Below are 24,502 nucleotides of genomic sequence, written 5' to 3' on the forward strand. Positions count from 1 at the left end.
GGTTGTTCATTTGATTCAAGTATTTGCAATTTGGATTCAAGTCAAAGAAATCAAGGTGGATTCATTTGAGAAATTCAAATATTCAAAAACAAGATTTGGAGGAAAAAGGTCATGTTTCTTAAAATGCAAGTTACATACACCATTCAAGATCCATTTCATTACAAAACCATCAAACACTTAATTACAATAAATTCAAAATGAAGTTCAACATGATTTTACACATTTTTGACTTAAAGTTGACTTTGGTCAACTGTTGACCTTTTATCCAACAATTGACCAAAGTCAAACTATCCACCCTAACCCCTAAATCTACTTTGGTTTTCCTTTCCATAGATCTTCTATCTTTGTGCCAAAACCTCCATACCTTAACTAATATATTCATGAGCAAATATTCATTTCAAGCCCAATACCATCCCTACAGTAGTGAACGTGAGTTAGCACCATGTACACATCACCATAAATCATAATCCAATTCAACTAAACCATGCATAAAGCCATACACATACACATGTTCATGCATAGTCATACCAAAACTCAATAACCTAACTTAAGCTCCACAGCAATGTAATGTTACGTACCAGTTCAAGTATCAATATAACATAATATAGCAAACCTTAACATAATTCATGCATAGCAAATCAAAAAGATTTTATAAACTTCAAGTTGTTTCCATAAGTAAATATACATCATTAACTATCTTAATTGTCCATTAAATTACTAACAATGTAACCACCAAGCACTAACAATTCCATGACCAAGCACTAACAATTCCATACCAGCCCTGAAAAACATACACATGCATGGACACACATAACCATTACAATTCATGCATAACCATACAAAAGACCAAGATAACATGCTCAATTCATCAACTCATATGCCAATGCATCTATAACATAGCAACAGAACATTAGGTCTGCATATATGCTAGCATCAATTCAAGTTGATTCAAGCCTAACCTAACATCTTTCCAAGCTAACAGGCAATGTAACATTGAAGTTCATTTAGCAACTAACTACTATTGTAACAACATCATAATTCACATCAAGTTCAAGTCATAGCTAACAAATTAACATAATAGTCAATCATTTCAAACTAGCATATCATTAACAAGTCCTACATGTGCTAATAACTTCATAACAATAATACACTACTGGCCAATTCAGTTCCATATTAACATCAATACAAAACATATTTCAAGCATACCACATCACATAATATTTAATAATTTACAAACATCTCAACTAATTTTCAAATAATCAAACAAACAATCACTAATTGTCAGGCCACTTAACTAACATAACAACATTCATTTTGTAACATAACACCAATTCAACTCATCACTAGCTAACATTCTCTAATTCACTAACAATCTAACTATAATTCAATCATTTTTCACTAACTGTTAGATATTTGATTCTAAATAAACTAACAATTCAAATATTGTTCATAGTATTTCACTAATACTAATTACCCTAACTAACCAATAATTCTCACTATCAAATTCAAATTTCACTTAACTAACTTATTAACATAACAATTTGTTCATACTCTAACAATTAGCCAATAATCAAACTTTTTGTTACATTAACTCCAACTAACTTAACTGTCAGTTTCATAGCTAGCTTGACTAATTACGAATTCATGTTATAACTTTAACTAATCTCCATTCAATAACTAATAACCTCACAATTCAAAACTCTAACTACATTAACTATAACTAGCTAAAGTAACAGCTACTAACAGATCTTTAACAAAGTTACTGATCCTAACTAACTATTTCATGAAATCAATCTAACAGTGACACTACCCTAACACTCTAACAGACCTGCTCTAATCCATTGCCCAAATTAGTTAAAAACCCCCTCTATATAATTTTCACTCACCTTCATTCATGATCAACAATCATTCTAAAAATCACACTCTTTAGGACTCTCTCTCTCTCTCTCTCTCTCTCTCTCTCTCTCTCTCTCTCTCTCTCTCTCTCTCTCTCTCTCTCTCTCTCTCTCTCTCTCTCTCTCTCTCTCTCTCTCTCTCTCTCTCTCTCTCTCTCTCTCTCTCTCTCTGCAATTCCCCCTTCATCTCCACCCTCACCTAAAGCTCACTTCCATGGCCATTGAAGCTTCACCTTGATTCTTCAAATGTGTTAAGCCAAGCCACTCATATCTCTATTATACACTCCACACGCAACAACAACAACAACAAACACAACACATATTTTCAATCCTACAAACTAAGAGATTGAATAAGAAGAAGAAACATTTGTGGCAGAAGAAGTTTGAGATTCTAAGAAGTTACCTGAACACCTCTGGTTTTCTTGTTCCATCTTCATCAAATTCACATTCAACGAGCTCTAAGGCACATATCCTCCTTGCAAGTAGGTTCTCGAAATTTCGCTTCTTCTTGCTTTAAATTTCGTCACCACAATGTAGTATTCACCGAAGGGAATCAAAGCCCCAAGGTGGAGTGGCTCGATTCCCCTCCATCAATGTTTAATTTTGTTAATAAGCTTTAGGGTTCTTGGATAATTTGTTTCTATTTGAAGAATCTAGCGGAATTTAGGAAGAATTGATGATATAATGAGAGAAAGGACTCTGAGAGGCTTATTTTGGTGGTTATTTTTAGTTGTTTGGATCAACTCTGTCGATTTCGATGCGGTGGAGCCACCACCAGTGAAGAAGCTATATCAGAGAGAGAGAGAGACTTGAATACATTGAAACATGATTTGAGCATTACTGAACCTCTCTACTCCCTTTGCTTTGCTCATTGGGCCTCTTAACCAAGCCAAGGCCCGTACATTTTGCTTCCTGCATCCTTTTTGCCACACATACCTCCATTATGGACTCCCATCAACAATTGTGGGCCTCATCAGTTAGGCCCAATGTTCCTTGTTAAATTTACTCCCTGATTGGGATTTACACCCTCTGACAGACTTGTTTTTTTATTTATTTAGTTTCTTTTCTTTTTTAATTCTTTTGTTTATTTTATTCATGAGAAATACACATTTTTAATTAATTGAAATAATCGTAGTTCAATACATGTTAGTTTGGATTTTTTTAATTAGGGCTTAATTAGAATTAGTTGTATTTTCTCTTTAATTTTCCAATCAAGTCTAATTAGAAAATTAGGGTTTATGCTTATCAATCTTGGTCCTTGATCAAATGATCACACTTGATATTGAACTTGTCTTAGACTTATCCTAAATAACTTATTTGCTTCCCCTATCCAATCAAGTGATCATAAGTCTCTTGATCACTTGATTGGGTTAAACCCTAGCACTTGCATTGCAATTCATGACTCAAGCTCAAGATATCATGCAAGACTCTGAAGACTTTAGACATCAAGACCTAGAGCACTCTGAGCTTCATCATTCTTGCTTTGTAAAACTATAAGACTCTTGTATTCCTTCAGACAGTTGTCAATTATGATACGAATTATGCATCACGAGTCTTAAGTAATGGAGAAGAATGAGAGTAGTTATTCCTATCATTGTTCTGAGTATCTTTGAGTATAAGACGTAGGCCCTAGCTACTCAACGTATTCACCTCCATTCATAGACTTTAGTGCAATTCAAATAAAAAAAACTTTTGTTCTTTTCAAGCTTCTTCTTGAACTTTTCATGCTTCTTTGAACTGACTTCTACACCAAATTGCTTGCCAAATTCCTTCCCAATTTCATTGCCAATGTCCTACTCAATTTCTGTCAAATAAGCCATTACCATTTCACAGTTATTGCAATTTGTGGGAATTTTCTGAGTTCTTTGAACCTGACCAAATTTATTATCGCATATGAATGATTGACAACTTACCACACTCTACAATTAAGTATAAAATAAGAATGAGTATGAGTTAAAATTAAGAGAAAAATCGAGAAAATAAATTAGTGACTTGGTTACCCCTGAGTTTCGACACTTCTAGAATTTCCTATTGGGATTTTCAATGGTGTTTGAGACCCACATCTTCATTGGTTCATTACATCCACATATGGATAAACTTATTCCACTTGAGTTTCCATTTGAAGAGATTTTGCTTCCACTCATTTTCAAACCCTAATTTCTTTTTCACCTAAAACCTATAGCCAAGGAACAACGAATATTGACGAACAACGATGATGGCTACAGCTGAAACGATAAAATTTGATGAAGAAGGATATTTGCAGCTCAAACGATGGCGGACATAAGGAAGGTCGAAGACTGGAATGATGAAAGAGAAAAACAACGATGATATATGACATTTCAAATAACATGACAACTCAGAAGTCACGTAGACTAAATAAAATATGTCACATAGACTTCAAATGAGATTCTAGATTAAAATAAGATTAAACCAAAAGAATTTTGATGTTATAAATAGGAATCCAAGTTTATCTTTTATAAAAAATATTTAAAAACTCACTAATATTACCGGGATCACATCTAACCTTAAATTTATTGCTTATCTTTTTCAATATATGTGAAAAAAAGAGTAGAAGCGTATAACACACTATAAAGATGAACATTAGCCGACTCAACATGTTTATCTTGTCCTCCTATTTCTTTCACCCACAATCTCAGTTTGTTACTCTTTTGTTCTGAAACCATTATTAACAAAATCTAACATTATACTATTTTCTATTTCTTCTTATTCTTATTGTAATGGATTTTGTCTTCGCTCCAAAACCCCAAACTTTGATTCTCAAACCACCTTCTTCTTTTCTCTTTCTTCCTAACAACTTCCACTCTCTGCGTCCTCTCTCTGCTTCTAAACATCTCAAGATTCAATGCGAACTTGAAGGCAAACTCAATGGTTCTCATTCTGCTGATTTTGACGCTCGCTTCCTGGATAGGGTATTCTTTTTTCTTTCTTTCTCTATTTACTATTTTTCTGTCAGTCTCAACCGTTTTGCTTTTCTGTGTTTATTTATTTAGGTTAAATTTTACTTCACTTTTTTTTTTGTTACTGATTTTGAACTCATAGTGTTTGCTTCAATTACTGTAACACTGTTGTGGAATTAGCATTGAAAGTGTTGAGACAGTGTTATGTTTGCATTTTATGGCATTCTCTATTGAACTAACTAGACATATTAATGGTATAAACTATGAAGTGATTCTAACTAATGAATAATGACATCGTTTTTACAAGGATGTGAATTTTCCATTAAACGGTTATCTGTAACTAGGAGCTGTTAAGCCCTTAAGTGATCTGTGATATTTGGCCCTTATGAGTATGTTTAAGTGTCTGTTTGGTTTCACGGTTGGAGGACTTAGAATTGATTCTGGAGGTGTAAAATTGATTTTGACATGTTTTGATGCTCTCGAGAGTCGAGATAATTGATTATGCTTTCCTGAATTGATTCTACTTGAAGCTAGGATTTGTTGCTTTTGAGCCAATATGATTTTTACCCTGAAATTTACTGTTCAACTCAATTTTGCAAGAATTTATTCAAACATAAATCACTTTATTTCAACTCACTTTTAGCCAAAATCAATTTTACAGAATCAATTCACTCCGAATCAATCTTTGTCACTGCAAAACCAGAGACGCTCTAAAAGGTTGCATCACTCATGCAATGTTCCTTCTCTAGTACTCCTTTATACCTTTCTCTCTTAAGTTTTGTGGTGGGATTCCTAGTAGAATTCAGAGTATTATGAGGGACTTCTGTTGGTTAAGGAATGGGGAAACTAACTGGGATCGATTGTCAATTGGAATGCTTGTTTACTGTTTGGATTTCACCCAACAAGGAATGAAAGTTGCAAATACAAACATAGCATTGAAGAATATTTCTCTGCTGTTTTCCCCCCAATTCTCGAATTGGTCAATTTTTTTTTGGTTGCAGTCATACATGCTTACTGAATATATAAAATGAGACTGCATCATAGTGTATGCATTTAGGATGTATAGAGAAAATTGTATATTCTTCTCTTAGGTGATTTGAACATGTATTCTGAATCATTATAGAAGTGCCACTATGAAGGATAGACCACATAAGATTCAGTTAACTTGATAGCATTTAGGATATATAGTTCATTGTTTATATTAGTAAATGTTTTCCGATAATTGTTCTGTTGAAAATAAGATATCAGCTTGCGAATAAAACTAGTAGGTTATTTGTCTACTAGGGTTTCACTTAATGATCGATAATGGAATCTTACTAATCTAGAAGTATATTTGATTTGACAATTTAATTTCTATTATAGCAAAAGGCACTGGAAGCAGCAATGAATGATATAAACAACTCTTTCGGAAAAGGTAGTGTTACGAGATTGGGCAGTGCCGGTGGAGCTTTGGTGTATGTATCTTCTTCACATTCTCTATCATCGGTCTTACTATTATTTTCTGTGATTTAGATCACATAACATGACAGATTTTCTATTGTCTGGAACGTTGTAGTGAAACTTTTCCCAGTGGATGTTTGTCTTTAGACTTCGCTTTGGGTGGTGGTCTTCCAAAAGGAAGAATTGTAGAGGTATTGACCGTTTTGACTCTATAGCCTCTTGATGTTGATGGAGTATAATATACTCTTTATTTATCTATTTATTGAAGAGTATGATATATTCCGTGCTTAAAATTTATTGGAGCATGAAATAGAAGTTTATTAGGCTTTGAAAAGACATCATCCAAGCTATATGATTTTATCATTAAATATGTCCCAATTCTTTATTTACATTTTCTCGGCTCTTCTATTAGTTTTTCTCCTAAAGTAATTTATTCTATAATGGGATGCCGACATTATATGCTATATCTGTTTCCAGATATATGGACCAGAAAGCAGTGGGAAGACCACCCTAGCACTTCATGCTATTGCAGAAGTACAGGTAATTCATCTGGAGTTTTCCCAATCTATGATTCCCGATCATGATTATTGATTGGAATCAATGTGCAATGTTGTTTATGTTTGCGCAGAAGTTAGGAGGCAATGCAATGCTTGTTGATGCAGAGCATGCTTTTGATCCAGCATATTCTAAAGCATTAGGAGTGGATGTAGAAAATTTAATCGTGTGCCAACCAGATCATGGAGAGATGGCTCTTGAGAGTAATGCTTTTGACTTTTCGTTGTGTTGGAACGGATAAGATGATTTTGTTGGTGCCCATATGGTGTCTGTGAATTGATTGAACTTTGCCTATTGTAGTTGCAGATCGTATGTGTAGATCTGGCGCCATAGATCTCATTTGTGTTGACTCTGTCTCAGCTCTCACTCCCCGAGCAGAAGTTGAAGTAAAGATCTGATTTTCTTTGTTTTAGGTAGTTTCATTAAATCATTTAAGGGATTGCATTTCATTCTAACCAATTTTTTGGTTTAAATGCGTAGGGTGAGATTGGAATGCAGCAAATGGGATTGCAGGCTCGTCTTATGAGCCAAGCTTTGCGTAAGATGTCTGGAAATGCATCTAAAGCTGGTTGTACGCTTATATTTTTGAACCAAATAAGATACAAGGTACCTGTATTTGATTAGTCTAACTTCTTAATGGCATAATCGTGTGAGTTCAATGATATATATCACTGTTAACTCTCGTGCTTTAGTTTATATGGTTTGTTTTTCTCTTTACTTCTGAAGATTGGTGTCTACTATGGAAATCCAGAAGTGACAAGTGGTGGAATTGCATTAAAGTTTTTTGCATCGGTTCGGCTAGAAGTTCGTCCTACAGGGAAGATAAAATCTGTAAGTACAATTGGCTTTTTCATGACATTTTACTATTTATCATCTTCAACCTTTCTGTTGCTAACGGGGTAGTCTTTCTACTCCAAATATCAGCCATTTTTACATTCAAATGATTATTTGTTCCTAATATATTCTTTTGATTGTAATATCAAGATTGTTTAATATGAAGAACTACTTTGCATTTTGATTTCCTTTTAGGCCAAAGGAGACGAAGAAGTTGGCCTTAAAGTTCGTGTAAGAGTGCAAAAGAGCAAGGTAACCACAACATTTCTATATTTGAAAAATTTCCTTTCGAGAATCACTTTTTTGTAAACTAAAGTAGCTTATGCCAGTTATTTGTAAACTAAAAAAAACCACTTTTTACCCACCCTTGAAATCACTTAAACAATGGCTGTAAAGTCTAGATTGGTCTGAACATTTATTAAGATATTGAAGATTTTTATACATTCTATCTGAATCAGATGTAAATGTTGTATTCTTCATTGACTTGATCTTTTTAATTTGGAGGTAATTAATTCGAGAATTTGTTTTAGGTGTCAAGGCCTTACAAAGTAGCTGAATTTGATATCTCATTTGGAGAGGGAGTTAATAAGCTGGTGAGTGTTGGGACATAAAATCACTTTTAACATTTAGCGAATAAATACCATTATTTTGAATTTTCATTTTGAACGCAGGGTTGCATTTTAGATTGTGCAGAAATGATGAATATTGTCTTAAAGAAGGGATCTTGGTACAGTTATGGGGAGCATCGGTATTGTCTGAAACTTTTGGATACTTAATATTTATATCTTTGATGACCTCTTCGATTATTCTGCTACATGTTTTACATCCTTCACTTTTCTTTGCTTTTCCAATTGTTTGTGTCTTGATGGTTGGTAGGTTCCCATGTCTTAATGGTGATATCGTGAAACAGGTTAGGACAAGGAAGAGAGAAAACATTGCAGTACTTGAAGGAGAACCTGCATCTTCTAGAAGAAGTTGAAAAGGTTGGATGTTCTGATCCTGCTATATGCTATACTCTATATATCAAATTAGATATGGTGTTGTATATTCTTCTGTCTCTTGTGTGCTTGCTTAATGGTCGGCATTTACACCAGTGGTGCAACACTATATCGGTGTTTGGGGTGCGTGGCGAATATTGGGTTTAAAACTTCTGGGCACGTATCGTTTGGTTCAAACCCAACATATTAACACTTAAACGTTGCTAAAGCCTAATAGGAAACCGTTTGAAACAGAGAAAAACAAGAGAAACTAATAAAATGAGCCTGTTTGTAACTTTCCCCGCATTCTCAAAATTTTGGGTACTTGGCAGCAAAACAAAGGACTGACCAGTTTTATACCGTGTTGAAATTACGAGGTTTAAGTTAAGAGAAGGAAAGAAATAATAAAGACTTTGAATTTGTTGTATTGTAATATGATTGATAATAATTTTATACCAATCACTGAACACTAACCTTTGTTTATAGAGATATAAGACTCCTAAACCTAAATAAATATAAGATCTTAAAACAAATCATAATAATAATTATGGAATATAATTGCTAAAATAATAGAAATATCTTAGAATATATCTTGATAGGGAAGACCTGCGATGTTATACGAGATAGAATGTTGAACGGTTAATAATAATCAACACGAGAATAGAGGAAGTGTGACAGAGATGAGAATGTTGCGTTGGATATGCGGTAAGATTAGGGATGACAAAATGGGCTCGGCACGTCGGACATGTTCGTTTTGTCTGCACTTTTCGCGGGACGTATCAAGGTTTTAGGCCCGCTTTCTCTAATATGTCCGCCCCGTTTTCTTTTGCGGGTGCGAACATTAACATAAAATTTTACAATTTTTAAATTTAAAAGGTGCAATGTCCACGCCCCCGACTTCATTTTTTGTGAGGCGGACCAAGATTTTTGGTCCGCGCCCTCGACTATGCCGCACCGTTTTTTGCAAGTTTTTGTGTGCCGGACCTAAACGGGGTGGTCTTATCCGTTTGCCACCCCTAGGTAAAATTAGAAATAAAAATATTAAAGAGAGTGCTGGGGAAACGCCTATAGTTGGCAAGATGATGGAAAATAGATTTAGGTGGTTTGGGCATGTAAATTTTATGGTAAGAAGAATAGATCAGATGGAGAGAACTCAAACAATTAGAGGAAGAGGAAGGCTTAGAAAGATTATAAGAGAAGTTATTAAGAATGATTTGAAGATTTACGATTTGGATAGAAGCATAATTCTGGATATAATATTATGACAAAAGTTGATTCATATAGCCAATCCCACTTAATGAGATAATACTTGATTGTTGTTTTATTACATTAAGAGCATTTCAGATATTTTAATCCTGGGAATATCTTTCAAGAGGATTTTTCATATTAGTTAGTCATTATTATGATTTGTTTCCTACTTTATTTGTTTAGAATGAAGAGTCTTGTATATCTATATAAGGGGTTAGTGCTTAGTGATCATCTTGTATATCTATATTCGGAACTGAATTCATTTTGAAGTCACCATTTAATGTTTATATGTCTTGTATATGAGATATGTGGGATTTTAATAGCAATCATAAATTAATTTGCAGGTAGTTCGGTCTACAATGAATGATGGAACTAACCAAACAAGCTTTTCACATGCGAAGAACAATCCATTGCTTCAACAAGACGAAGATATTTACGAGGAAAGTCTATGACAAGGAAGTTGTTTTTTGTTGATGTTGTTAAGATTGGGTGGTAGATTGCAGGTTTATAGAAATTGGAAATATTCTTTTTTCAACAGAAATGGAACTGGAGGTGTCTTTGATGATTAAGTTTTTTTTTCTTTTCATCCTGTTCCATTGGGAAATGTTGTGGAAACTGATGATATATCGAAGCATGAGAAACAAAAAAGAAAGGTAAAATTAACATTCTAATTAGTGGATTATTGACTTAATTTTAAATAGGTTTAAACTAGCAATTTTATATAATTGAGGAGAATACATTAAATAAATCTGATAATAAACACGGTGTAAATTACAACTCTTGTGTATTTGTTAAATTTAACTTTTATTTTTATTGGGTGTAAATTAACAAACTTTATTATAGCGGTATAAATTAAAAAATATTATATTAATTAAATTAACAAACTGTATAGACTACCACCATTGCTTTTGAGATCAACAACCACAAAATATTTTTGGAACACAATTGACCATTGCTTAAAAAAAATTCTTTGAAATAAGACATTTATGAATCCTAAACTTTCAGTCAAATATTTAATTAAAGAAAATAGAATTTAGACAGGTCAAAATTTCAAACAATTTTATATCTAAGAATAGTGTTCCTTTGCACTTTTTAATTAAATGAAAAACTATCTTGCACATTATAAATTTTGACTTTTTAGTTTTTTTATTTTAATATTTCTAATATTTTAGTCCCTTTACAAAAAAATCAATTTTGATCATGCTATTGAATATTTTTTATCCCTTGAATTGAAGATAAGCAAAGGTGCCCTTGAATTGAAGATATGCAAAGGTTATGTCATATTAAAAATAATTAATTTTTAAATATTATTTAATATAATCAAACTATTTTTTATTAAATAATTATTATGGGTCACATATCAATACATAGTTGAGTAATGAATATTGAGCAAATAATTTATTTTCTTTCAATAAATGAAATTCAAACCCACACTCTTAAGTAAAATAGTGAAATCTTTTGTCATTTAAACCACAACACAATTATGATATTTTTATACACTAATTTATATGTAATATTAAACCTATTTAACATCACAATTTTGCATTCCTGTATTTGGTAAATTGGAATAATATTACATTTTAATGTGTTTGATGTAATGAAGATAACTCCTCAAGTTTATCATAATGCATTTGTATGTCTTCTCAAATAAATATTTAGGTTTTAGAAGAGAAGCAATGCAACAATATCATCTTTTTTGAAAGTTGAACGCTTTGATACTAAAGGTGAAGACAAGTCCAAACAACACTGTTGGGATCTTAAGTTCATAATTTGTTAGATCTTAAGCTTATAAGATGAGTGCAAACAACACTGATAGTAAGATTATAAACCTATCATCTATGAAAATACATTATGCTGGATTAACCTCAAGATGCCTCACAACTTCCATATAAAATTTAGTATCTGGTTTCCTCTTTCCTGAAACACAATGAAAATGGCTCAAAAATATTCAAAGGTTCATGACATGATAGTTAGAGTAAGCATGCGTCTCAAAGTTATTTTTCTTTAATGTTAGAATAAATTGTTCAATCCCTTATATGTATGATTTATTGAAATATTGAATTTTATTTGGCTCTAACATTATTATTTAGTTTTTTGGATTAAATTGCGTGAATGATGAAAATTTTGATGTTAAACCCATGAAATTTGATTGAATTGTGGGAATGATGAAAATGTTGTTGTTAAACCCATAAAATTTGATTCAATTGTGTGAATGATGAAAATGTTGTTGTTAAATATATGAAATTTGATTCAATTGTGTGAATGATGAAAATGTTGTTGTTAAATTCAAGAAATTTAATTGAATTGTGTGAATGATGAAAATGTTGATGTTAAACCAATGAAATTTGATAGAATTGTGTGAATAATGAAAATGTTGTTGTCGTTGAACCCATGAAATTTGATTGAGTTGTGTGAATGATAGAAATGTTGTTGTTAAACCCATTAAATTTGATTGAATTATGTGAATGATGAAAATGTTGCTGTTAAACCAAAGAAATTTGATTGAATTATGTGAATAATGAAAATGTTGTTGTCGTTAAACCCATGCAATTTGATAGAATTGTCTAAATGATAAAAATGTTGTTGTTAAACTCATAAAATTTGATTGAATTGTGCGAATGATAAAAATGTTGTCGTTAAACCCATGCAATTTGATTCAATTGTCTGAATGATGAAAATGTTCTTGTTAAACTCATAAAATTTGATTGAATTGTGTGAATGATGAAAATGTTATCCTTAAACCCATGAAAGTTGATTGAATAGTGTGAATGATGAAAATGTTGTTGATAAACTCATAAAATTTGATTGAATTGTGTGAATGATGAAAATGATGATGTTAAACCCATGAAATTTAATTGAATTATGGGAATGATGAAAATGTTCATTATAAACCCATGACATTTGATTGAATTGTGTGAATGATGAAAATGTTGTTGTTAAACCCATAAAATTTGATTGAATTGTGTGAATGATGGAAATGTTGTTAAATATATGAAATTTGATTGAATTTTGTGAATGATGAAAATGTTGTTGTTGTTAAATTCATGAAATTTGATTGAATTGTGTGACTGATGAAAATGTTGATGTTAAACCAATGAAATTTGATAGAATTATGTGAATAATGAAAATGTTGTTGTTGTTGAACCCATGAAATTTGATTGAATTGTGTGAATGATGAAAATGTAGTTGTTAAACCTATGAAATTTAATTGAATTATGTGAATAATGAAAATGTTGTTGTTAAACCCATGAAATTTGATTGAATTGTCTGAATAATTAAAATGTTGTTGTTGTTAAACCCATGAAATTTGATTGAATTGTCTGAATGATGAAAATCTTGTTGTTAAACTCATAAAATTTGATTGAATAATGTGAATAATGAAAATGTTGTTGTTAAAACCATGAAATTTGATTGAATTCTGCGAATGATGAAAATGTTGTTGTTAAACTCATGAAATTTAATTGAATTATGTGAATGATGAAATTGTTACTGTTAAACCCATGCAATTTTATTGAATTGTGTGAATGATGAAAATATTGTTGTTGTTAAACCCATGAAATTTGATTGAATTGTGTGAATGATGAAAATGTTATTGTTAAACTCATAAAATTTGATTGAATTGTATGAATGATGAAAACGTTGTCATTAAACCCGTGAAGTTTAATTGAATTCTGTAAATGATGAAAATGTTGTTGTTCACATGTAATTTAATTCAATTGTGTGAGTGATGAAAATGTTGTTAAAACCATGAAATTTGATTGAATTCTGCGAATGATGAAAATGTTGTTGTTAAACCCATGAAATTTGATCGAATTGTGTGAATGATGAAAATGTTGTCGTTAAACCCATGCAATTTGATTGAATTGTGTGAATGATAAAAATGTTAGTGTTAAACCCATGAAATTTGATTGAATTGTGTGAATGATGAAAATGTTATTGTTAAACCCATAAAATTTGATTGAATTGTGGGAATGACCGAAATGTTATTGTTGTTAAATCCATGAAATTTGATTGAATTGTGTGAATGATGAAACTGTCGTCGTTAAACCCATGAAATTTGATTGAATTGCGTGAATGATAAAAGTGTTGATGTTAAACCCATGAAATTTGATTGAATTGTGTGAATGATGAAAATGTTGTCGTTAAACCCATAAAATTTGATTCAATTGGGTTAATGATGAAGATGTTGTTGTTAAATATATGAAATTTGATTGAATTGTGTGAATGATGAAAATGTTGTTGTTGTTAAATTCAGGAAATTTGATTGAATTGTGTGAATGATGAAAATCTTGATGTTAAGCCAATGAAATTTGATAGAATTGTGTGAATAATGAAAATATAGTTGTTGTTGAACCCATGAAATTTGATTGAATTGTTTGAATGATGAAAATGTAGTTTTTAAACCCATTAAATTTGATTGAATTATGTGAATGATGAAAATGTTGTTGTTAAATCCATGAAATTTGATTGAATTGTGTGAATAATGAAAATGTTGTTATCGTTAAACCCATGCAATTTGATTGAATTGTCTGATTGATGAAAATGTTATTGTTAAACTCATCAAAATTGATTGAAATGTGCGAATGATGAAAATGTTGTCGTTAAACCCATGCAATTTGATTGAATTATGTGAATGATGGAAATGTTGTCGTTAAACCCATGAGATTTGATTGAATTGTGTGAATGATGAAAATGTTGTTGTTAAACTCATAAAATTTGATTGAATTGTGTGAATGATGAAAATGATGATGTTAAACCCATGAAATTTAATTGAATTATGAGAATGATGAAAATGTTCACGTTAAACCCATGAAATTTGATTGAATTGTGTGAATGATGAAAATTTTGTTGTTAAACCCAAAAAACTTGATTGAATTGTGTGAATAATGGAAATGTTGTTGTTAAATATATGAAATTTGATTGAATTGTATGAATGATGAAAATGTTGTTGTTGTTAAATTCATGAAATTTGATTGAATTGTGTGAATGATGAAAATGTTGATGTTAAACCAATGAAATTTGATAGAATTATGTGAATAATGAAAATGTTGTTGTCGTTGAACCCATGAAATTTGATTGAATTGAGTGAATGATGAAAATGTTGTTGTTGTTAAACCAATGAAATTTGATTGAATTGTGTGAATGATGAAAATGTTGTTGTTAAACTCATAAAATTTGATTGAATTGTATGAATGATGAAAATGTTGTCGTTAAACCCGTGAAATTTGATTGAATTCTATAAATGATGAAAATGTCATTTTGAAACCGATAGAATTTGATTGAATTATGTGAATGATAAAAATTTGTTGTTAAACCCATGCAATTTGATTGAATTGTGTGAATGATGAAAATGTTGTCATTATTAAACACTTGAAATTTAATTGAATTGTGTGAGTGATGAAAATGTTGTTAAAACCATGAAATTTGATTGAATTTTGCGAATGATGAAAATGTTGTTGTTAAACCCAAGAAATTTGATTAAATTGTGTGAATGATGAAAATGTTGTTGTTAAACCCATGAAATTTGATTGAATTGTGGGAATAATGAAAATGTTGTTGTTAATCCCATGAAATTTGATTGAATTAATTGAATGATGAAAATGTTGCTGTTAAACCCAAGAAATTTGATTGAATTGTGTGAATAATGAAAATGTTGTTATTATTATACCCATGAAATTTGACTGAATTGTCTGAATGATGAAAATGTAGTTGTTAAACCCATAAAATTTGATTGAATTATGGGAATGATGAAAATGTTCTTTTAAACCCATGAAATTTGATTGAGTTGTGTGAATAATGAAAATGTTGTTGTTAAACCCATGAAATTTGATTGAATTATTGGAATAATGAAAATGTTGTTGTTAAACCTATGAAATTTGATTGAATTGTGTAAATGATGAAAATGTTGATGTTAAACCCATGAAATTTGATTGAATTGTGGGAATGATGAAAATGTTCCTGTTAAATCCATGGCATTTGATTGAATTCTGTAAATGATGAAAATATTGTCGTTAAACCCATGAAATTTGATTGAGTTGTGAGAACGATAAAAATGTTGTTCTTAAACCCATGAAATTTGATTGAATTGTGTGAACGACGAAAATGTTGTTATTGTAAAATTCATGAAATTTGATTGAATAGTGTGAATGATGAAAATGTTGTTGATAAACTCATAAAATTTGATTGAATTGTGTGAATGATGAAAATGATGATGTTAAACCCATGAAATTTAATTGAATTATGGGAATGATGAAAATGTTCATTAAAACCATGACATTTGATTGAATTGTGTGAATGATGAAAATGTTGTTGTTAAACCCATAAATTTGATTGAATTGTGTGAATGATGGAAATGTTGTTAAATATATGAAATTGATTGAATTTTGTGAATGATGAAAATGTGTTGTTGTTAAATCATGAAATTTGATTGAATTGTGTGAATGATGAAAATGTTGATGTTAAACCAATGAAATTTGATAGAATTATGTGAATAATGAAAATGTTGTTGTTGTTGAACCCATGAAATTTGATTGAATTGTGTGAATGATGAAAATGTAGTTGTTAAACCTATGAAATTAATTGAATTATGTGAATAATGAAAATGTTGTTGTTAAACCCATGAAATTGATTGAATTGTCTGAATAATTAAAATGTTGTTGTTGTTAAACCCATGAAATTTGATTGAATTGTCTGAATGATGAAAATCTGTTGTTAAACTCAAAAATTTGATTGAATAATGTGAATAATGAAAATGTTGTTGTTAAAACCATGAAATTTGATTGAATTCTGCGAATGATGAAATGTTGTTGTTAAACTCATGAAATTTAATGAATTATGTGAAATGAAAATTGTTACTGTTAAACCCATGCAATTTTATTGAATTGTGTGAATGATGAAAATATGTGTTGTTAAACCCATGAAATTTGATTGAATTGTGTGAATGATGAAAATGTTATTGTTAAACTCATAAAATTGATTGAATTGTATGAATGATGAAAACGTTGTCATTAAACCCGTGAAGTTTAATTGAATTCTGTAAATGATGAAAATGTTGTTGTTCACATGTAATTTAATTCAATGTGTGAGTGATGAAATGTTGTTAAAACCATGAAATTTGATTGAATTCTGCGAATGATGAAAATGTTGTTGTTAAACCCATGAAATTTGATCGAATTGTGTGAATGATGAAAATGTTGTCGTTAAACCCATGCAATTTGATTGAATTGTGTGAATGATAAAATGTTAGTGTTAAACCCATGAAATTTGATTGAATTGTGTGAATGATGAAAATGTTATGTTAAACCCATAAAATTTGATTGAATTGTGGGAATGACCGAAAATGTTATGTTGTTAAATCCATGAAATTTGATTGAATTGTGTGAATGATGAAACTGTCGTCGTTAAACCCATGAAATTTGATTGAATTGCGTGAATGAAAAAGTGTTGATGTTAAACCATGAAATTTGATTGAATTGTGTGAATGATGAAAATGTTGTCGTTAAACCCATAAAATTGATTCAATTTGGGTTAATGATGAAGATGTTGTTGTTAAATATATGAAATTTGATTGAATTGTGTGAATGATGAAAATGTTGTTGTTGTTAAATTCAGGAAATTTGATTGAATTGTGTGAATGATGAAAATCTTGATGTTAAGCCAATGAAATTTGATAGAATTGTGTGAATAATGAAAATATAGTTGTTGTTGAACCCATGAAATTTGATTGAATTGTTTGAATGATGAAAATGTAGTTTTTAAACCCATTAAATTTGATTGAATTATGTGAATGATGAAAATGTTGTTGTTAAATCCATGAAATTTGATTGAATTGTGTGAATAATGAAAATGTTGTTATCGTTAAACCCATGCAATTTGATTGAATTGCTGATGATGAAAATGTTATTGTTAAACTCATCAAAATTGATTGAAATGTGCGAATGATGAAAATGTTGTCGTTAAACCCATGCAATTTGATTGAATTATGTGAATGATGGAAATGTTGTCGTTAAACCCATGAGATTTGATTGAATTGTGTGAATGATGAAAATGTTGTTGTTAAACTCATAAAATTTGATTGAATTGTGTGAATGATGAAAATGATGATTTAAACCCATGAAATTAATTGAATTATGAGAATGATGAAAATCACGTTAAACCATGAAATTTGATTGAATTGTGTGAATGATGAAAATTTGTTGTTTAAACCAAAAAAACTGATTGAATTGTGTGAATAATGGAAATGTTGTTGTTAAATATATGAAATTTGATTGAATTGTATGAATGATGAAAATGTGTTGTTGTTAAATTCATGAAATTTGATTGAATTGTGTGAATGATGAAAATGTTGATGTTAAACCAATGAAATTTGATAGAATTATGTGAATAATGAAAATGTTGTTGTCGTTGAACCCATGAAATTTGATTGAATTGAGTGAATGATGAAAATGTTGTTGTTGTTAAACCAATGAAATTGATTGAATTGTGTGAATGATGAAAATGTTGTTGTTAAACTCATAAAATTTGATTGAATTGTATGAATGATGAAAATGTTGTCGTTAAACCCGTGAAATTTGATTGAATTCTAAATGATGAAAATGTCATTTTGAACCGATAGAATTTGATTGAATTATGTGAATGATAAAAATTGTTGTTAAACCCATGCAATTTGATTGAATTGTGTGAATGATGAAAATGTTGTCATTATTAAACACTTGAAATTTAATTGAATTGTGTGAGTGATGAAAATGTTGTTAAACCATGAAATTTGATTGAATTTTGCGAATGATGAAAATGTTGTTGTTAAACCCAAGAAATTTGATTAAATTGTGTGAATGATGAAAATGTTGTTGTTAAACCCATGAAATTTGATTGAATTGTGGGAATAATGAAAATGTTGTTGTTAATCCCATGAAATTTGATTGAATTAATTGAATGATGAAAATGTTGCTGTTAAACCCAAGAAATTTGATTGAATTGTGTGAATAATGAAAATGTTGTTATTATTATACCCATGAAATTTGACTGAATTGTCTGAATGATGAAAATGTAGTTGTTAAACCCATAAAATTTGATTGAATTATGGGAATGATGAAAATGTTCTTTTAAACCCATGAAATTTGATTGAGTTGTGTGAATAAAGAAAATGTTGTTGTTAAACCCATGAAATTTGATTATTGGGAATAATGAAAATGTTGTTGTTAAACCTATGAAATTTGATTGAATTGTGTAAATGATGAAAATGTTGATGTTAAACCCATGAAATTTGATTGAATTGTGGGAATGATGAAAATGTTCCTGTTAAATCCATGGCATTTGATTGAATTCTGTAAATGATGAAAATATTGTCGTTAAACCCATGAAATTTGATTGAGTTGTGAGAACGATAAAAATGTTGTTCTTAAACCCATGAAATTTGATTGAATTGTGTGAACGACGAAAATGTTGTTATTGTAAAATTCATGAAATTTGATTGAATTGTGTGAATGATGAAAATGTTGATGTTAATCCAATGAAATTTGATAGAATTGTGTGAATGATGAAAATGTTGTTGATGTTGAACCCATGAAATTTGATTGAATTGTATGAATGATGAAAATGTTGTTGTTGTTAAACCCATTAAATTTGATTGAATTGTGTGAATGATGAAAATGTTGCTGTTAAACTCATAAAATTTGATTGAATTGTATGAATGATGAAAATGTTGTCGTTAAACCCGTGAAATTCGATTGAATTTTGTAAATGATGAAAATGTTATTTTTAAACAGATGGAATTTGATTGAATTATGTGAATGATAAAGAATGTTGTTGTTAAACCCATGAAACTTGATTGAATTGTGTGAATGATGAAAATGTTGTTGTTGTTAAACACATGCAATTTAATTGAATTCTGTAAGTGATGAAAATGTTGTTAAAAGCATGAAATTTGATTGAACTTTGTGAATGATGAAAATATTGTTGTTAAACCCATGAAATTTGATTAAATTGTGTGAATGATGAAAATGTTGTTGTTAAACCCATGAAATTTTATTGAATTGTGGGAATAATGAAAATGTTGTTGTTAATCCCATGAAATTTGATTGAATTAAGTGAATGATGAAATGTTGCTGTTAAACCCAAGAAATTTGATTGAATTGTGTGAATAATGAAAATGTTGTTATCATTAAACCCATGAAATTTGATTGAATTGTCTGAATGATGAAAATGTAGTTGTTAAACCCATCAAATTTGATTGAATTATGGGAATGATGAAAATGTTCTTTTAAACCCATGAAATTTGATTGAGTTGTGTGAATAAAGAAAATGTTGTTGTTAAACCCATGAAATTTGATTGAATTATTGGAATAATGAAAATGTTGTTGTTAAACCTATGAAATTTGATTGAATTGTGTAAATGATGAAAATGTTGATGTTAAACCCATGAAATTTGATTGAATTGTGGGAATGATGAAATGTTCCTGTTAAATCCATGGCATTTGATTGAATTCTGTAAATGATGAAAATATTGTCGTTAAACCCATGAAATTTGATTGAGTTGTGAGAACGATAAAATGTTGTTCTTAACCCATGAAATTGATTGAATTTGTGTGAACGACGAAAATGTTGTTATTGTAAAATTCATGAAATTTGATTGATTGTGTGAATGATGAAATGTTGATGTTAAATCCAATGAAATTTGATAGAATTGTGTGAATGATGAAAAATGTTGATGTTGAACCCATGAAATTTGATTGAATTGTATGAATGATGAAAATGTGTTGTTGTTAAACCCATGAAATTTGATTGAATGTGTGAATGATGAAAATGTTGTTGTTAAACTCATAAAATTTGATTGGATTGTATGAATGATGAAAATGTTGTCGTTAAAACCCGTGAAATTTGATTGAATTTTGTAAATGATGAAAATGTTATTTTAAACCGATAGAATTGATTGAATTATGTGAATGAAAAAAAAATGTTGTTGTTAAACCCATGAAACTTGATTGAATTGTGTGAATGATGAAAATGTTGTTGTTGTTAAACACATGCAATTTAATTGAATTGTGTAAGTGATGAAAATGTTGTTAAAAGCATGAAATTTGATTGAATTTTGTGATTGATGAAAATATTGTTGTTAAACCCATGAAATTTGATTAAATTGTGTGAATGATGAAAATGTTGTTGTTAAACCCATGAAATTTTATTGAATTGTGAGAATAATGAAAATGTTGTTGTTAATCCCATGAAATTTGATTGAATTAAGTGAATGATGAAATGTTGCTGTTAAACCTAAGAAATTTGATTGAATTGTGTGAATAATGAAAATGTTGTTATCATTAAACCCATGAAATTTGATTGAATTGTCTGAATGATGAAAATGTAGTTGTTAAACCCATCAAATTTGATTGAATTGTGGGAATGATGAAAATGTTCTTTTAAACCCATGAAATTTGATTGAGTTGTGTGAATAAAGAAAATGTTGTTGTTAAACCCATGAAATTTGATTGAATTATTGGAATAATGAAAATGTTGTTGTTAAACCTATGAAATTTGATTGAATTGTGTAAATGATGAAAATGTTGATGTTAAACCCATGAAATTTGATTGAATTGTGGGAATGATGAAAATGTTCCTGTTAAATCCATGGCATTTGATTGAATTCTATAAATGATGAAAATATGTCGTTAAAACCATGAAATTTGATTGAGTTGTGAGAACGATAAAAATGTTGTTCTTAAACCATGAATTTGATTGAATTGTGTGAACGACGAAAATGTTGTTATTGTAAAATTCATGAAATTTGATTGAATTGTGTGAATGATGAAAATGTTGATGTTAATCCAATGAAATTTGATAGAATTGTGTGAATGATGAAAATGTTGTTGATGTTGAACCCATGAAATTTGATTGAATTGTATGAATGATGAAAATGTTGTTGTTGTTAAACCCATGAAATTTGATTGAATTGTGTGAATGATGAAAATGTTGCTGTTAAACTCATAAAATTTGATTGAATTGTATGAATGATGAAAATGTTGTCGTTAAACCCGTGAAATTTGATTGAATTTTGTAAATGATGAAAATGTTATTTTTAAACAGATAGAATTTGATTGAATTATGTGAATGATAAAGAATGTTGTTGTTAAACCCATGAAACTTGATTGAATTGTGTGAATGATGAAAATGTTGTTGTTGTTAAACCACATGCAATTTAATGAATTGTGTCAGTGATGAAAATGTTGTAAAAGCGTGAAATTTGATTGAACTTTGTGAATGATGAAAATATTGTTGTTAAACCCATGAAATTTGATTAAATTGTGTGAATGATGAAAATGTTGTTGTTAAACCATGAAATTTTATTGAATTGTGGGAATAATGAAAAGTTGTTGTTAATCCCATGAAATTTGATTGAATTAAGTGAATGATGAAATGTTGCTGTTAAACCCAAGAAATTGATTGAATTGTGTGAATAATGAAATGTTGTTATCATTAAACCCATGAAATTGATTGAATTGTCTGAATGATGAAAATGTAGTTGTTAAACCATCAATTTGATTGAATTATGGGAATGATGAAAATGTTCTTTTAAACCCATGAAATTTGATTGAGTTGTGTGAATAAAGAAAATGTTGTTGTTTAACCCATGAAATTTGATTGAATTATTGGAATAATGAAAATGTGTTGTTAAACCTATGAAATTTGATTGAATTGTGTAAATGATGAAAATGTTGATGTTAAACCCATGAAATTTGATTGAATTGTGGGAATGATGAAAATGTTCTGTTAAATCCATGGCATTTGATTGAATTCTGTAAATGATGGAAATATTGTCGTTTAAACCCATGAAATTTGATTGAGTTGTGAGAACGATAAAAATGTTGTTCTTAAACCCATGAAATTTGATTGAATTGTGTGAACGACGAAAATGTTGTTATTGTAAAATTCATGAAATTTGATTGAATTGTGTGAATGATGAAAATGTGATGTTAATCTAATGAAATTTGATAGAATTGTGTGAATGATGAAAATGTTGTTGATGTTGAACCCATGAAATTTGATTGAATTGTATGAATGATGAAAAATGTTGTTGTTGTTAAACCCATGAAATTTGATTGAATGTGTGAATGATGAAAATGTTGCTGTTAAACTCATAAATTTGATTGAATTGTATGAATGATGAAAATGTTGTCGTTAAACCGTGAAATTTGATTGAATTTTGTAAATGATGAAAATGTTATTTTAAACCGATAGAATTTGATTGAATTATGTGAATGATAAAAAAATGTTGTTGTTAAACCATGAAACTTGATTGAATTGTGTGAATGATGAAAATGTTGTTGTTGTTAAACACATGCAATTTAATTGAATTGTGTAAGTAATGAAAATGTTGTTAAAAGCATGAAATTTGATTGAATTTTGTGTGAATGATGAAAATATTGTGTTAAACCCATGAAATTTGATTAAATTGTGTGAATGATGAAAATGTTGTTGTTATGAATTTATTGAATTGTGGGAATAATGAAAATGTTGTTGTTAATCCCATGAAATTTGATTGAATTAAGTGAATGATGAAATGTTGCTGTTAAACCCAGAAATTTGATTGAATTGTGTGAATAATGAAAATGTTGTTATCATTAAACCCATGAAATTTGATTGAATTGTCTGAATGATGAAAATGTAGTTGTTAACCCATTCAAATTTGATTGAATTATGGGAATGATGAAATATTCTTTTAAACCCATGAAATTGATTGAGTTGTGTGAATAAAGAAAATGTTGTTGTTAAACCCATGAAACTTTGATTGAATTATTGGAATAATGAAAATGTTGTGTTAAACCTATGAAATTTGATTGAATTGTGTAAATGATGAAATGGTTGATGTTAAACCCATGAAATTGATTGAATTGTGGGAATGATGAAAATGTTCCTGTTAAATCCATGGCATTTGATTGAATTCTGTAAAGATGAAAATATTGTCGTTAAACCCATGAAATTTGATTGAGTTGTGAGAACGATTAAAATGTTGTTCTTAAACCCCTGAATTTGATTGAATTGTGTGAACGACGAAAATGTTGTTATTGTAAAATTCATGAAATTTGATTGAATTGTGTGAATGATGAAAATGTTGATGTTAATCCAATGAATTTGATAGAATTGTGTGAATGATGAAAATGTGTTGAGGTTGAAACCCATGAAATTTGATTGAATTGTATGAATGATGAAAATGTTGTTGTGTTAAACCCATGAAATTTGATTGAATTGTGTGAATGATGAAAATGTTGCTGTTAAAATCATAAAATTGATGAATTGTATGAATGATGAAATGTTGTCGTTAAACCGTGAATTTGATTGAATTTTGTAAATGATGAAAATGTTATTTTTAACCGATAGAATTTGATTGGAATTATGTGAATGATAAAAAAAATGTTGTTGTTAAACCCATGAAACTTGATTGAATTGTGTGAATGATGAAAATGTGGTTGTTGTTAACACATGCAATTTAATTGAATTGTGTAAGTAATGAAAATGTTGTTAAAAGCATGAAATTTGATTGAATTTTGTGAATGATGAAAATATTGTTGTTAAACCCATGAAATTTGATTAAATTGTGTGAATGATGAAAATGTTGTTGTTATGAAATTTTATTGAATTGTGGGAA

The 24,502-nt window shown here is 29.6% G+C and overlaps 1 protein-coding gene across 2 annotated transcripts; it reads left to right on the forward strand.

Annotated features, from left to right (window-relative positions):
* Positions 1-4,459: 4,459 nt before the first annotated feature.
* On the forward strand, positions 4,460-10,538 carry LOC127075348 (DNA repair protein recA homolog 1, chloroplastic). 2 transcript variants are annotated; one of them, XM_051016831.1, is made up of 13 exons: positions 4,460-4,825; positions 6,176-6,267; positions 6,369-6,444; positions 6,731-6,793; positions 6,882-7,011; positions 7,115-7,194; positions 7,289-7,414; positions 7,535-7,639; positions 7,838-7,894; positions 8,173-8,235; positions 8,314-8,390; positions 8,553-8,625; positions 10,212-10,538. In XM_051016831.1, the coding sequence occupies exons 1-13, from the start codon at positions 4,634-4,636 to the stop codon at positions 10,317-10,319; spliced, it is 1,242 nt and encodes a 413-aa protein (XP_050872788.1). In that variant the 5' UTR covers positions 4,460-4,633; the 3' UTR covers positions 10,320-10,538. The 2 variants fall into 2 exon arrangements, with proteins under 2 accessions (XP_050872788.1, XP_050872787.1); XM_051016830.1 differs by having other exon boundaries at positions 4,461-4,825; positions 7,109-7,194.
* The last annotated feature ends 13,964 nt before the right edge of the window (positions 10,539-24,502 follow it).

Source organism: Lathyrus oleraceus, chromosome 4, assembly GCF_024323335.1.
Source record: "Lathyrus oleraceus cultivar Zhongwan6 chromosome 4, CAAS_Psat_ZW6_1.0, whole genome shotgun sequence".
Taxonomy (NCBI): Eukaryota; Viridiplantae; Streptophyta; class Magnoliopsida; order Fabales; family Fabaceae; genus Lathyrus; species Lathyrus oleraceus.

Bases quoted from the DNA above. Each gene is read 5' to 3' on its own strand.
- LOC127075348 (XM_051016830.1), top strand. From the start codon at position 4,634: ATGGATTTTGTCTTCGCTCCAAAACCCCAAACTTTGATTCTCAAACCA. The intron at 4,826-6,175 runs GTATTCTTTTTT...TTTCTATTATAG, and splicing joins ACGCTCGCTTCCTGGATAGG to CAAAAGGCACTGGAAGCAGC. The intron at 7,415-7,534 runs GTACCTGTATTT...TTACTTCTGAAG, and splicing joins TGAACCAAATAAGATACAAG to ATTGGTGTCTACTATGGAAA.